Source organism: Sceloporus undulatus, chromosome 1, assembly GCF_019175285.1.
Source record: "Sceloporus undulatus isolate JIND9_A2432 ecotype Alabama chromosome 1, SceUnd_v1.1, whole genome shotgun sequence".
Lineage (NCBI taxonomy): Eukaryota > Metazoa > Chordata > Lepidosauria > Squamata > Phrynosomatidae > Sceloporus > Sceloporus undulatus.
Window position 1 is genome coordinate 340,255,248 of NC_056522.1, and position 15,411 is coordinate 340,270,658.

The 15,411-nt window shown below is 40.8% G+C and overlaps 1 protein-coding gene across 2 annotated transcripts in view; it reads left to right on the plus strand.

Annotated features, from left to right (window-relative positions):
• The window catches only part of IFT43 (intraflagellar transport 43), a 60,845-nt gene extending 45,686 nt beyond the window's left edge, over positions 1-15,159 (plus strand). For both annotated transcript variants that reach the window (XM_042437682.1, XM_042437690.1), the window contains exons 6-9: positions 10,505-10,577; positions 10,822-10,897; positions 11,710-11,772; positions 14,928-15,159. In XM_042437682.1, coding sequence (XP_042293616.1) covers positions 10,505-10,577; positions 10,822-10,897; positions 11,710-11,772; positions 14,928-15,047 — 332 coding nt within the window. In that variant the 3' untranslated portion in view covers positions 15,048-15,159. The remainder of the gene's footprint in view (positions 1-10,504; positions 10,578-10,821; positions 10,898-11,709; positions 11,773-14,927) is intronic.
• The last annotated feature ends 252 nt before the right edge of the window (positions 15,160-15,411 follow it).

The following is a 15,411-nucleotide window of genomic DNA, read 5'->3' on the forward strand; positions in this document are numbered from 1 at the left end:
CCTCAAAAGCCAAGACAAGCCTGTTGTTGTTTTAAAAAGGGTTTTGCAGCCCTGCACCCTCATATGGTTCCTGATTAATATATTTTAAAACAATTGTACACAGAGGGAGTGATTTTTGTTGTTGTATCATTTCCCGTTTATGGCAGCCCTAAGGTGAATTTACCATAATGTTTTCTTGGTATGTTTCTTCAGAGGAGGTCTGCCATTGCCATCCTCTGAAGCTGAGAGAGTGTAACGACATTACATGGCCTAGCTGAAATTTGAAACCTGGTCTCCAGAGTCCTAGTCTAATGCGCAAACCATTTGCTCTCAGTGCCAAATACTGTAAGCATTGATAATCTTTTCTTTTGCCCACAAAACTAGGCATGTAAAACTGCTTCAGTTTCTTATAAAGCAATATTCATTTACTAATAGTAAACGAACAGCATTTAAGCTACAAGTAGGTACAGAATGATCAAAGTCATAGGCAGTAGAGAATACCATAGTTAAAAAATAGATATATTCTTTGGAAACCAGGTCACTTGGAAATCACAGCTGAACAGCAAAGTATGTATTTCTTTATGAACTTATAAAGCAAATTTTATTTGACCCAAGCTGATCATACTGGAAAAGGTATGCATGTTTTACATGCCCAGGTTAACAGAATCAATTTCCTGTGTCAAATTCGTTGAATAAGGAACTAAAAGACCATAGCTGTCCTCAGCCTCCCTTGAACTTAAGTAGATTTCTGCCATGAATATTACAATTTACCCCATAGCACACAGCCTTTTCTCATATCCAAAAAAAAAAAACCCCTCAGGTCACTAAAGCCAGGATGATGTAATGATTTTGAGAGGTGAGCTGTAACTCTAGAGACCAGGGTTTGAATCCTAGCTCAACCATAGAAACCAACTGGGTGACTTTGGGCAAGTCTTGTTCTCTCAGGCTCAAAGGCAAATTTCCTTTGAACAAATTTTGCAAAGAAAAGCCCCATAATAGGTTTCACCTTAGGGAAAGTAGGAAACAATGTGAAAACATACAATAATAATGACAACAACTCTGAAATTCCACTGCTAAAGGGCATGGGGTGGAATGATAGAATTAGGAAATGTTGATTCTGCAGCTCTTGTGACATGGATCAAACAATGCCTTACAATTCATGGAAAAATGCTACAATCAGGACTTTTCAGCCAGTAAACCTTATTCTAAAAATAATTTTCCTTCCTTGCTGGCTAGGGATGAAAGAGGTTGTGGTCTGCCACACCTTGAAGGACACCAGGTTGAAAAATACAGCTCTGGAGCTTCTGCCTTTAGTTTGCCAATATTTTGACACAATCACAGCTTGGGCTAGAACTCTTGAAAAGGTGAACAATACTTTTTTTGTCTTCTGCCTTGATTCTTTCTTTGATTTTTTAAAGGTTGTAGCTCTGCTTTCACCAAAGATATTACAAATAATTTCTCTCTAAATGATACTAGAAACTGAAAATGGCCTGACCCAGGAAAAATAAATTACGTCCTTCAACTATGTGCCTTGGTATAGTGGCTGGAGAGCCTGGGATATATGTGCCTCACCAGATTTGCTTATTTCTCTCATAGGAGAGAACATTCAGCCCTGTTTGTGTGTTCTGCAGAAGTTGCCTCCATCCCTTGTTCCTTTGGGTTTGTTTTTTTAAAGATTGTAGCCTGTTGCTTTTGACTTCTCTATTTTTATTCCTCTTTTTTTCTATTTAGAGGAAAAATTATTAGATTGAGATGCACTAATTAAAGCCATTTTCTGGTATTTGGTTACTGGAGTGTTTGATGTCTCTCTGACAAGACCATGAAATGCATGGGGTGTCCACAGGGAGAGAATTTGCTGAACACGGTGCTTTGTAAATGCGGGGACACAGTGTCGCAGCAGCTCATGAATATGAAACGCCCATGATGCTACCTCAGTGGACTCGAGAACACAGATGAATCCTGTCATGTGCTAAATGAGACCAATTTCTTTCACTTAACTTCATCTTCAATCAGACCTTCTTCCATTTGCCTGTTTAAAATTCCCTAAACGTGATGCAGAAGGTAACAGCTTTCAGTAAAACAAAGTTTTGCAGCAGTAGAGAAATTAGAATTGTATCTAGCTGAAGTTTTTGTCTTCTTAAAATATATAACTTAGTTGGCTTCCTTTACTTTTAAAGATTTTCATTATGTTTTGCACAAATTAGGGAACACCTATCCAGTTAGCTGTCAAAATCTCATTTTGCATGTGCTCTCTTTCCTTTATAGTTTTATATATGTGCATCATTGGGTTCTGGGTTTTAAAAAAAAGGTAAAAGTTTTCCCTTTGACGTGATTTTCAAGTCATATCCAGCTGTAGGGGGTGGTGCTCATCTCCGTTACTAAGCCAAGGGAGCCAGCGATGTCAAACACGACTCCATGGTCATGTGGTCAGCATGACTAAATGCTAAGGCGCATGGAATGCTGTTACTTTCCCACCAACGTGGTAACTACAGTATTTATCTACTTGTAGTTTTACATGCTTTTGAACTGATAGGTTGGCAGAAACTGGGGCTAGTGATGGGAACTTACTCTGTCAGACGGTGCTTGGGTGTTGAACTGGTGAACTTGCAGTCATTAGAGTCGGCATCTTAACTGCTGAGCCACCACATATCGATATAGCAAATATATTGAGAGATTTTTCTTCTGAATTGGTTCTTTGAAATGGCCAGATCAGTATAAGGAGACAGCCTGTATTGAAGACTAGGAGATTTATATAAGGATTTGGGAGAATTTCTGTAGACTCTCAGGGGAACTGGCTGGCATTAAGAAAGGCTGTGTCTTAATATCTCCCTCAAATGCATATGTGCTGTAAAGTTAAATCACAATTCTTCCTAGGTTCCGTTATTCTCATGTTAGCATAGGGCTGTGGTGGCGAACCAATCTCACACATGTCCTCTCTGGCACGCAAAGACATTTTGAGGGCATTCAGAGAGACAAGAGGGTGAGAGAAGCATAGGAACAGGTGTGCACCTGTTCCTCCTCTTTGCCCACCCTCCCGTGCCTTTATCTGCCTCTCCAGAAACATCTAAAGTCCTGGGAGGGTGGGGAAGAAGGGTAAAAGTTGCATACCTGTTCCTTCTCTTCCCCTCCCACCCTTCTGGGCCTTCAGCTGCCTCCCCAGGCCTTTAGCTGTCTCTCAGGACGCAGTTGAAGGGCCGGGAGGGCAGGGGGAAGAGGAGGAATAGGTGCGGGCCTGTTCCTCCTCTTACCCCACCCTCCCGGGCTTCAGCTGTCTCTGGGGAAGTCCTGCCCTCTGAGGTCCCACTTCCAGAGGGCAGAAGTCCCACCCATGAAAGCAGAAGTCCCGTCCCCTTGAAGTTCCGCCCCCCGGCACCGGGTAACACCTGGTGCGGGAACGTCTTTGAGTTTGGGCACTCAATCTCTAAAAGAATTGCCGTCACTGGCATAGGGCACTGTAAATATAGTCCTCCCTACCCCTCCAAATAATGTGAATCAGCATGTATCCCCTTCCAAAAGAACTTAGTTCTTTTCTTCCAATGTTGTTTGCTTTTCTTTCTGTGTTTCCCATCCTCCTTGGAACTTCATGAAGTCCTTCCACACATCCCATTCCATAGTAAAAAACATGGACTAGGCTGGTGTAAGGGAGCTCACAAAAGGCTACTTCCCATTTTACAATATCTCATCTATTCTTGTACCTTTTATATTTTCTGAATTTTCACTTGACTTCATTTGAATCTTGTAAAGCCAAGATACAACAAGGGGTATTGTTATTAGTTGATAGGACAATACCACAGGCCTCAGACAATATAATAATAATAAATTAAAAGCTTTATTTCTAGCCTGCCTTTCCAGAGATCAAGGCGGGTTACAATGGTGGATTTTGCAATCCAACAACATACAATTTACAATAAAAACATTGTCAGAAATTTACAATTACATTATATAAAACATTATATAAAACAACAACAACAATAACAATTCCAAGCTAGTAGCAATTGTAACAACGGTGAGGGGGAGAGGGATCACAACAGGGCTATTGGGGGTATGCCTGTTTGAAAAGATACGTTTTCAGCCCTTTTTTAAATTGGGCTAGGGAGGGGGTCGAGCGGAGCTCGTCGGGGATCGAGTTCCAGAGCTTAGGGGCCGAGGTGGAAAAGGCCCTTTGTGTAGTGATGGCTCATCTAGCACCTGGAACTCTTAGGAGATGTTTATGATTCATACTGCCTGATTTTCTGTGAATACCTGCAGCAGTTCCTATAAAGCTCTGAGAAAAAAACATTAACACTTTATGGGATTGGAAAGTAAGGTGGCATACAGTTTTAGATTAGGGTCTCTGATGACAGTCATTTTGACTGCTTGCTGTGATCTGGAGTATGTGGGTTACTGTACAGGCAAATAATATGTGGTGGGTTTTTCTTTTTGAAATTTATTGTATTTAACCTCTTAGTCCACCAGGGAGTGGTTGAAAGCTTATCAACAATACGGATTCAGACTGAACTCACCCCAGTTCTGATGTGATTTGTCCAGATAACATATGGCTCTTTTTAACTGTTGATCTGGTATAATAGAGCCTTCTCTTAAGCAAACCTACCTCCAGTTATCTTACCTGACTGGACAGCTCTATTGGGTCCAGTTCAGCCCAGTCTAGTTGTCCAGACAGCAAAGATGGTGCTATCTCCCTTACTCTGCACTGAGCAGTGCAGGGAAGCAGATGGACCCACTTTGGAACTACCCCCACTATGGCCTCACTGGCCAACTAGTTCCCTACATGATCCTGGCTGTCACCATCACTTCTGCTGAGGTCAGAATGAGGCACCTGACCTGTGCAATCAATGAGAATGGGGTAGAGTGGCTTCCTCCCTGTTGGTCGCATGGTGAGGTGCCCCAGTCTGACTTCAGCAAAAGCAACAACGATGGCCAGGTTTTTACAGGAAGGTACTTGGCCAGTGAGGCCGCAGAGATGGCACCAAGGGGGTTGACCAGCGAGGCCAATGTGGTGTCAGCCCAACTAGCTCGTGTGCACGATGATGCAGTGTTGCACCAGATTCAGCCTGATGTATGTGGTCACCATTGTAGTCTTTCTTATTCTTGGAAGAATTTTGAACTGTAATTTGATATTGTTTGTCAATTTAGATTGTTAATGTATTATCTATTTTATAGTTTTTACAGTGTTACTGTTGTATTTTAATGAGATAATTAGTCTAATATGGTATATTATTTTTATGTTATGACTTTAGTGTATGCCATTGTCAAGTTATGTATTTTAATGTTGTAAGCCACCCTGGTTCCAGCCTTGGGAGAAGGGATAATAATAATAATAATAATAATAATAATGGGACTGAGCTGCTTAATCTGGGGCCAGTCTGGATCATTATGCCCCAAACTGGCCCTGGACCGATTATTGTTGTTGTTGTTGTTCTTGTTGCTTATTTATATAGTGCCACAAATTTACATGACACATTACAGACATCATAAATAATAATGTAATAAATAAATAATTATTATTATTTATGATGTCTGTTAAGTGTCATGTTAATTTATATAATTATAAATAAACAACAACAACAAAAACAATAATAATAATAATAGTTGGTCCAGGGTCAGTTTGGGGCATAATGATCCGGACTGGCCCCGGATTAAGCAGATGGTGTAGACTGTTTTCCCTAAAATTTCTAGCCAGCAATGGAGTTGACTTTTAAATTTTTGTGAAAATCTCTAAATGTGATTTCTGACCTGCTAAACAAATGCTTATAGGTATATTGGCACCCTCAAACACCAAATTATTTTCTAGAGTTTTACCACATTAACATCTGATAGTGCAGAACAATATCTTGTTATTTGTATTTCATATCTTTTAAAAATAATATATAGAGTGTTACATCTGTGTTTCTTCCAGCAATTAAAGTCATTAAATGATAAAGCAGTTGAATAAGCCGTACTTGCTTTAGTTTCTCTGTTTTGAATACCTGGAGCTACCTAACTCTTCTTATTTTAAAGAGTCCACCTAATTCTCAAGGTCAGTTTCATATCCTGGTGTTTTTCTTTGGTCACCCTAAAGAATTCTTCCTTGCTATTAATATGTCTTCTTGGTTTCATGATCTTGAACCCTTTGGTTTCCTGTAAGGCCTAATTTCCATAACCTTTTTAGCATGGTAAAATGCAAGTTAATTGGCACATAGCACTGGCTAGCTTCTCAGGCATGTGATGAATGAAGCAATTGGGTGACCATTTCCATATTCAACACTCACTGCAGGACTTGCCCTGCTAAATGGGTTCTGTGGATTGCCCCCAAATCACACCTTAGAGGAGAAAGCATCCTGCATTCTGTTTTTAAAGTAACTGTTGTGTCTATTTCTTTTGATTCTTGACTTTTTTTCATTGAGAGCTTAATCCAGTGTCCTTGGAGACTGATCCAGTCTGGCAGAAAAAGTACTCAGTTGCCACCAGATTTCTCTGAACAAGGACTGGGCCTGGAAAGGGCCCAATGTCATTATGGAAAGGGCTGATCCCTACAGATTCAGATCTAACCCATTCTTCTCCAAGTTATCTTCCACCAACCTTTACTTCTCTCTCATTTGTTTGTTTGTTTATTCATTCATTCATTTATCGTATTTATACCCTGTCCTTCAGCCCTAAAGGCTCTCGGAGCAGCTTACAATTATTATTATTTTAATTAGATGGTTCCTTGCCCTCATTCTTTTGTGATATGATCAGCTAGAAGTTGGAAGCCCCTGGTGTGACATACATCCACACATATATCCCGTAAGGAGTGATAGACCTTTTTGCAGCAGAGTGTGAGGATGCAAACTCAGGTATTTGTGTGGAAGATTGGGCCTTTATTACTTCAGTTCCTTTTTATCCACTTCACTGTACTCTGAAAGCTGCTTCACTATAGGCAGCAGGCACTTGGGTGGTTGGAGAGCTGGAAGGCACAACTCTGCTGAGATTGTCCAAGCTGTCATCATTTCTTGCTTTGGCTTGGCTTTGGCTTCAGTCTCAGTTTCATTCAGTCCCTTTGCCAGGCATCCAATTAGAGAGAAATCCCACTGTGTGGGTTGCTCCAAACAGCCCTCTTGTCAAAAGTCCAGGGTAACCCTTGCCCTGCTGCAGATGGACCAGCACTCCCTCCACTGGGGTCAGAGGAGCCTGCAGGGAGACAGAATGGAAGTAAAGATGGAACCTATGCACTTTGGAGCTGTGAGAAGGCTGTAAAGGGAAACTGATTTTTTTTTAAAGACCCCATCCTAGACACCAGATTCCATAGGTAAGGCACCTGTCCAGCTCTTGAATATTCATTTCAGGCTGGGCTGGAGTCAGAGCAGAGCTTAAAAAATAGTCAAATGCTAAACTACAAGACAAGTTATGGACAAAATTGGAAGCATAGAATCATAGAGTTGGAAGAGACTGCAAGGGCCATCCAGTCCAACCCCCCGCCATGCAGGAAATCCAAATCAAAGCATCCCCAACAGATGGCCATCTAGCCTCTGCTTATTTTTGTTGCTGAGTGTACCACTTCCTATTAGTTTCAGATCAATGCGATCAAAGATCAATAGAGTAGAGCCAGCTGGTTTCCCTTCCACCTGAAGAATGTATGATTCTGGATTAATGCTCAGAACCAGGAGCAGAGTTTGGAAATACTGTGTATACTCATGTATAAGCCTAGAAATGTTAGTCAAAAAATTGACCCAAAAAATCTGAATCAGCTTATCCATGGGTCATTGTAAGTACTGTCCCTTAACTGTAATAAAAATAGAAACCATCCCTTGGTGAAACACAAGAGTGTAATCTGTCCTGGAAGCACTGACTGTTTTCTATTCTCTCATCCATCTTTCAGTGTGAACACAAACAGTTATGCCTCTTGCGGTTTTGTAAGTTCTTTGGCCTTATTTCCTTTGTTTCATCCTTTAGATCCTTTGTTACATGACGATAAATTTTACTCTCGACTTATCCACGGGTCATATCCAAATCCATAATTTTGGCCCCCAAACCTTCTCTCAACTTATACATGTGATCAACTTATAGTCAAGTATATATGGTATTAATTTTTTTTTCAGGTCCAGAATCCCCTGGCTAGCATGGCTATTGGCCATGTTAGCTGGTGATCCTGGGGTCCAAGCTCACTACCTTAAACTTGAGAAGCTGTATACTTCAGCATCCATCTTTTCATGGGCTGGCTCACTGAATATTCTAGTGCTACGTTTATGTATTTGTTTTCTTTATTATTACATCATTATCCCACCATTTTTCCTGTAAACTCAAGGCAGTTTATATGGTTCTCTATCCCCTACCATTTTATCCTGAGAACAACTTGTGAGATACTTGAACTAAGAGAGAGTGATAAAGCCCGGTGAGTTTGGTGAGTTTCATGGTTCAGTGAGGACTTAAATTTGGACCTCTCCAGTGTTAGTTTGACATTCTAACCAAAATTACACATTGATAATTCCTGGATACTAACATAGTAAAAAAGGGGAAAGCCTGACATTTAGACACAAAAGAATAATTATGGAATTAAAAATTCAAAAGGGAAAATGGTTTAGTGTGAATTGTCCAGAGCTGCAGATAGGCTGTGCTAAAATGAATGAACCAATGAATCTTGCTGGCTGGATACTTTATGCAGTCTGTTACTTGGCTTGTCTGTTCTTAGGTGTTTTAACAAGAAAAATGAATTCTTCCAATGTAATTACATATTTGTTCTCATGAAACGAAGATGAGGTGGGTTGTCCAAGCAGACACATGCTCAGGACCATAAATATTTACCTGGAAGAATAATAGCCAATTTATTTAGAGTTCATTTAGAGTCCTTCTAGGAGACAGATGTATACGTATGTATGTTGACAGAAGAAGCTGAGGCTCTCATGTCAGTGGGGCAGTGAATCCACTCTGTGTGCTACTTTGAAACTCAGTGGCTATCCTAAGACCAAAACAAGTGAAGACCTATTTGTTTTGTTATGTGGTCTTTTGAGACTAAATGACAGAATCTACCTTGATATGTTTAGCTGGTTGGTGGGAAGTAGCTATTAGAAATGAGGGGGGGGGGAGTGGAAAATAATTTGGAGCTGTTCTATGTGAAAATATTCAGATTCCCTTCATCCGTTCAGTAAAGTGTTGGGATTATTAATTAATTTCATGAAAATCTGTGGGCCTCTCAGGAGATAGGAGTTAGCCATCTTTAACCTGTTGGGTATTTCTAGGAAAACAGAAATCTCATTTGTGGAGTGGTAGTGAGGCTGAAGTTCTTACAAGAGGGTTTATTTATTTATTCATTAATAAATTTCTATCCAGTCCAGTACCTAGATATCTGAAGATAGCAAACAATGAAACCAATTTGACAAATTTAAAACAGTGAAAATAATTTTAAAAAGCTAAAACATATTAATCAATTTAATGGGTTAAAATGAAAAATTTTAGACTGGTTAAAATAGTTTGAAATGATTTGAAACCATTTATGTGCAAGGACTTGTGTAGCACCAATTAGGCCCCCAAATTTTTAGTGAGTCACCATGTTTTTCACTTTGCACCAGAATGGCAGCAGTGTTGGTGCCAATCAGGCCTCCGTGGGGAGGGTGCTGTATTGGGATGCAAAGTAGGCCATCTTTTGTGTCCTCTCCCAGTATATTGCCCTAACTGATCAGATTCAGAGGAGGACCCTTGTATTTCAACAAATTGATAAACAGCAGCTGGTAAGGCTATTGCTCCTCGATCCACACATCCAACTTCCTGTTCTTTATTATTGGTGTCTGTTTATAAGGCTTGTAAAGAGTTTTCCCAAGTTTCTGCATCATTCAGTTCTCAGCCTTTTGGCCAAGATCAAGCGTAGTTCTCACCATTGACAACAAAGGTGCCTTGACACATTGAAATATTACATCAAGAAAATGCTCAACCTCAATAAGCTTGTTTGTGTTTGGGGGCTTTATTTGTGAAAAATTCATTTGTACGAAAAAACTTTACGTGTGTAAAAGACAATTTTTGCACAAAACAATGCATTTTCTGTGTAAGGTCTTGCTGGGTTTTTTTTTTTTCCCAAATCATTTTTTACACAAAATCCCAAAATGAAAACAAACAAAAATGTGCAAAAGTTCTAATAATTTCTATTGGTAGGAGGGAGAAAACATTTAAAATTCATGAAATTAATTAATGAAATCAGCAAAGATTTGTATCTGTACTATTTACTCCTCACCTGGAGCACATACAGTAGCAGCCACACCTTGCAATAAGACTATTTGTGGTTTCAAGAGGATAGTAAGTCATACGAATACTTATGGCTATCTTTTGTTTTGTTGGATGGCCATTATATGTCGAGACCAACATTGCTTACTCTGGCTGGCAGAAGCTATCCAGGGTCTCAAGCAGAAACTTTTTTCATCATCTGCTACCTAAATCTTTCAAATGGAGAATGAATTCCTTTCTGAATACAAAGCATATGCTTTGCTACTGTGCTGTAATCCCACCTGGTTTACTTTGTGCACAAGAAACTTGGAAAATCACTATTAGTTCTGCTGTCATTTGACTTGTTGATCCCTTGCAGATATCCCAGTCATCCCTGACTTAGAGGAGGTTCAAGAGGAAGACTTTGCCATGCAAGTGGCAGCTCCACCCAGGTAATAAGATGATCACCAAAATGCTTGTGCTAAATGACTTGTCCTGAGTGGATAAATTTCTGTCCTGCTCAGCTGAACAGATAGATGGTACTGTTATAAATAATAAATGATGAACACAGAGAAACCACTGGAACTTCTGCATAAATGTAATAAATAACAAGTGTTGCATTAAAACCTGTTTTACATTGAGCTTAATTATGGATTCAGTTGAGGCATTGCTTCCTTGCTGTATCCCCAATTGCAGTGTTCAGGTGAACAGAGTGCTGACCTATCGTGACCTGGACAATGACCTCATGAAATATGCTGCTTTCCAAACTTTGGTGAGTACAGCCAAAAACTCATCCTAGTTTTTCTTCAAAGAACTAAGCAGCCTTTTCTTTCTGTTTCACCAGATGTCTTTTTCCACTCCTTTGTAGGGCTTTTGTGTCAGTAGTAGAATGTGAATATGTCACCCATTCTTTTTGGGGGGGCCTTAACATCCTCGTGGAACACTAGCTATAAGAGTATCTTTTTGGCAGATTGGCATGCTGTACACTCAGCCTTGTCAGTTGAGGCACCTTTGGATATTTCTTTGTGCTTCTCAACAGTGGTGGCTAGTGATTTCTATGTTAGAGCACTGGTGATTCTGCTGTGGGTTTTAATCTGCACTTCAAAGGAACCATTCAAGTTTCTGAACCTGTTTTGGAGACAGGGTTCAGTGCTCTCGATAGCTCCTTTAAAGTTCAAATTAAAATGCAGAGAAGATTCACTGCCTCACTGAAACTAGCCCCATCACTGCTTCCTGCTTCCGTAGTTTTTGCTGTTCTCTCAGTTACACAACTCTGTTCCTCCCATGACACTGAGCATGAGATGTCCTTTAGTTTGGAGCCAAAGTTTGGTACCAATTATAATGGGCTCTTATAATCACAGTACAGTACATTTCTACAAAGAGAAGAAAACATTTGAATAGTATCATGCTGGGAGTTTCTATTGAAATTGTCATGCTAGTGCATCTGAACAGTGTTGTCCCATCATTAGCTCTATTTTCTAGAAGAACAGAGGTATCCAGATAATACTGGGTAAAATGCACACATTCTGTCTTGATATTGGCTAGGACTAGGTTTTATTCTTGGTTTTTTTTGTGTTCTTACAGGATGGAGAGATTGACTTAAAGCTACTCAGTAAGGTTTTAGCTCCGGAGCAGGAAGTGCGAGAGGTGAGTTTATTTTGGACCAACATGAAAAAGAAAGTTAGGCCCCATTCCCACTTACAGATAAATCGGTGTGCGATCTGAATTGATGGATCAGTTCGACAGCGGAGCATGGTTCCCACTACATTTGCTCCGATCGCATTTTTCCCTCCAAAATAATCCACTTGTGGTTCCCATTCACGAATGAATCGATTCAAAATGATTCAGTTCCAGCTGGCCGAAGGGGAAATTTGAACCGATTCCAACCTGCATGTGGTTCACAGTTGCGCAGATTCACTTTATTGAAAAAGAAGCTGAAAAAATCAGCGTCAAAAAGACTCGGGTTAAATAGGTCTAGTGCATGGTCCTCCTCTCGGAATCATTTCAGCAATTCGGATTAAGTTGGAATCAGAGTCGTTTGAACCTGTTCAAATCGATTTACAGTCGGTTTAAAAGGTAGTGGGAATGAGACCCAAGGTTATTTTATTTGCTGTCTCTCAGCACAGGAATTACAAATTTCTTTCAGAAGTTCCCTTATACCATGTCAGTTGGCCATTTTTGCTTAGTAGTGCTACCTAGTGATTATGGGGATTGATCCTTCTGCATACAAAGCATGTGCTTGACCACATGGCAGCTATAGCACTTTTTCACTATTGGCATGTTTCCTGCCCATAAAGGTGTCGTGGTCTTGGGATTATGGGCTAATGATTCTTTGAGATGTGATTAAAAAAAAAAAAGAAATTACAGTCCGTCCTTGCCTTATGCGGGGGATCCGTTCCGGATCCCGCCGCGTAAGGTGAATTCCGCCTATGCTCGAGCCCCATTGGAAACAATGGGGCTTGCGCGGCGGCGCGGGGTGCAACGGCGCACGCCCATTCAATTGAATGGGACGCGCCGCCCTTCCGCCCTGCGCGTGCCCGCGGCTTGAGCGCATATGCTCAAGGCCGCGTATGGGCCCGCGATGGCACGGGCGTGCTGTAATATGAACAGACATTACCTTTTACACCGTTTTTGAATTGATTCTTCCACGTGAATTCATATTGGGTCCGATTCTGTCACAATCCATGTCGAGGCTTGCACAAGGAAATGCCCTTACCCTGGGGTATCCAGAATCGGGCTAAAATCCGTCTTTTCTCAAAAGACCCGGGTTCGCGAAATATGAACTTGCCCTCAATCATGATCGGGGCAATTCGGGAGGGATTAGGTCTGAGGGAGGGCGAGGTCAGAGCTTCCCTCCCCTCCGGAGGGGAGGGGGAGAAGGAGGAGGAGGAAAGAGCTAAAGAAAAAAGGGGAATCTGGAGGCAAAGGGAACAGGAGGCAAAAAGGGTGATGATGGGGTCAATTCAGGGCAGGTCGGGCGGGGGGGCAGAAGAGGCCAAGCTTCTGCTTCCATCAGGGACCATTTCCCTTTGATTTTTTTTTTTTTTTATTATTATTTTGGCAAAAATGTGCATGTTTTGTAGGTAAAAGTATTAGATATTTATGATTATGTAGATCGTGACACGGAAAAGGGTCATTCGGGCATCGTAGGGCACTACACAGGGAAGCCTCTGCTATCCGCGAGACCTTTTTCCTTTTGGATTTTTTTTTTTTTTTTGCAATGCGCTATTTTTTCCTTTGGATGACCTGCTGCTGGATGGGCGAGATGTGGCCCTTTAGTTCGATGTAATTGCAACTTGCGCATTGATAGCTGTTGCCTGCTTCGTTTCCCTATTTTTTCCTTTGGAATGACTGCTGCAAAGCGAATGATGTTAGAAATCGAATGTAATGCTTCTCTTTCCAATTAGGCAAATGGCAAATTGATACACTTTTGCTACTGTTTCTAAGGAATTCAGGGGTAGCCTAAGGAAAGCCAAAAAAAAAAAAATGCATCCTTTTCTGGCATCCGAGGTGAGGAATTAATTTTGGTTGTTGTTGTTGTTGTTGTTGTTTGTTATTATTGTTATTGATATTACCTGTGTATGAGGCATTCGGGGGTGCCAGGGAGTAGGATACAGGCTACAGAGATGGCACTAGCTTTCATTTGGGGGTTGAAAATGGGGCCAAGGGCAGATCATAATCTACAACACTGACCCAATGCCACAACACACACACACCCCAGAGGTTTTTAATTTGACAAGTGGTGCCTGGTCCTTTAAAAAAAAGGGAGGGTGGGAAAGCACACTTCTGATGCCCCACACATGCTGGAAATGTCACCTATGACCATCCGGAACTAACTTTGATTGACGCCAGGCACCTTTACCTTAACCCGAATTCTCCAAGAGGGCATTGGTGTTAAAATGCCCTGATTGGTAGTCAGCACTTGCTTCAGGAGAGTCAGGAGGGAGCCCCCGAATTGATCCAGTTCGTTCCAGAGCAATGCCACCAGTGTGAATGAGGCCTGAGTCCGAGAGGCTCTGGAACTTTTTAGGGATTCAAGACCACCAAAGCTGTTCCTGAGGCAAAGAAGTATAAGACACCAAACACAGTTATGTGAATACTTGTAATCCATTTTATGGTATGCTATTCTGAACTATTTTACTCAGAACTTTCCAAGGGCTTTGAGAAGAAAGCAATGCATTAGCTGTAATTCATTCTTGCAGTTACGGATGCATAACCTAGGGTTACACATAGAATATTCATAGAATCACAGAGTTCGAAGGGGTTTCATGGACCATCAAGGTCAGTGCAGGATCTCCACATGCAACATTCTCAGCAGATAGCTGTCCAGCCTTTTTGAAGATGTCCAGAGAAGGAGACCTTCCCACTTCTCTAGGCAATTGGTTCTATTGCCAAACCGCATCCGTAACTACTTTGTATTTACGGTCCCTAGATATTCACAATCTTCACAAAGTTCCCTAATCCTGCTTTACCAGGCATCAGCCGCTGGGAGCAATGCAGGTCTGTTCTCCTGTTGATCGGGAAGCAGCAGACTGATTTTTCCACCCCCCTCCCTCCAGTTATCTTAATTTTTGAGTGTCTTAATAAATAAACCACACCAATGTCTAAAACAGAATTTAAGTGAATTTTAAAACTCCAGATGGGCACTGCAAGTGATTGAAATCCACACTGTAAAATGTTCCAGGCCACTAGTAGAGTTTCAAGTGCCTTGGACGAGTCACATACTTCATTGTGCCATGTGGACTGGACAGCAATACTTAGTGCCATTTCTCCACTTAGCATTGTTTTTCTCTTTTTGGCAGGATGATGTCAGCTGGGATTGGAACCATCTCTACACAGAGGTTGCTTCAGAGCTCCTGAGCGAGTGGGATTCAGGGCAATCTGAAAAGGAGGATGGCCTCATTCTGAATAAGAGCGTCTGAGCTTTGGCTGGCTGATTTTGAAGTTGTCAAAAACACTACCACATCTGTAGATTATTAATATTATATTTTTAATTTATATTTTGTATCTGAGGAGTTATTTTTCATCCACATTTAAAAAAAACAAAGAGATTTTAAAAGCATGATTACAAAGAAAAGACTAAAACAAATACAAAAAAAAGGAGGGGAATGGTGAAGGGAAATACATAGGATAATTACCAAGAGCTATACTGTATATTTATATAAGCTGATTATCTTTCAAAATATACATTTTCTTGCAGTTGATGTTTATAATAAAACATATGTTAATTTGTGAGATCTCCTGGACATCAACTAATAGATGGTGAATGTTTATCTTTCCATCCTT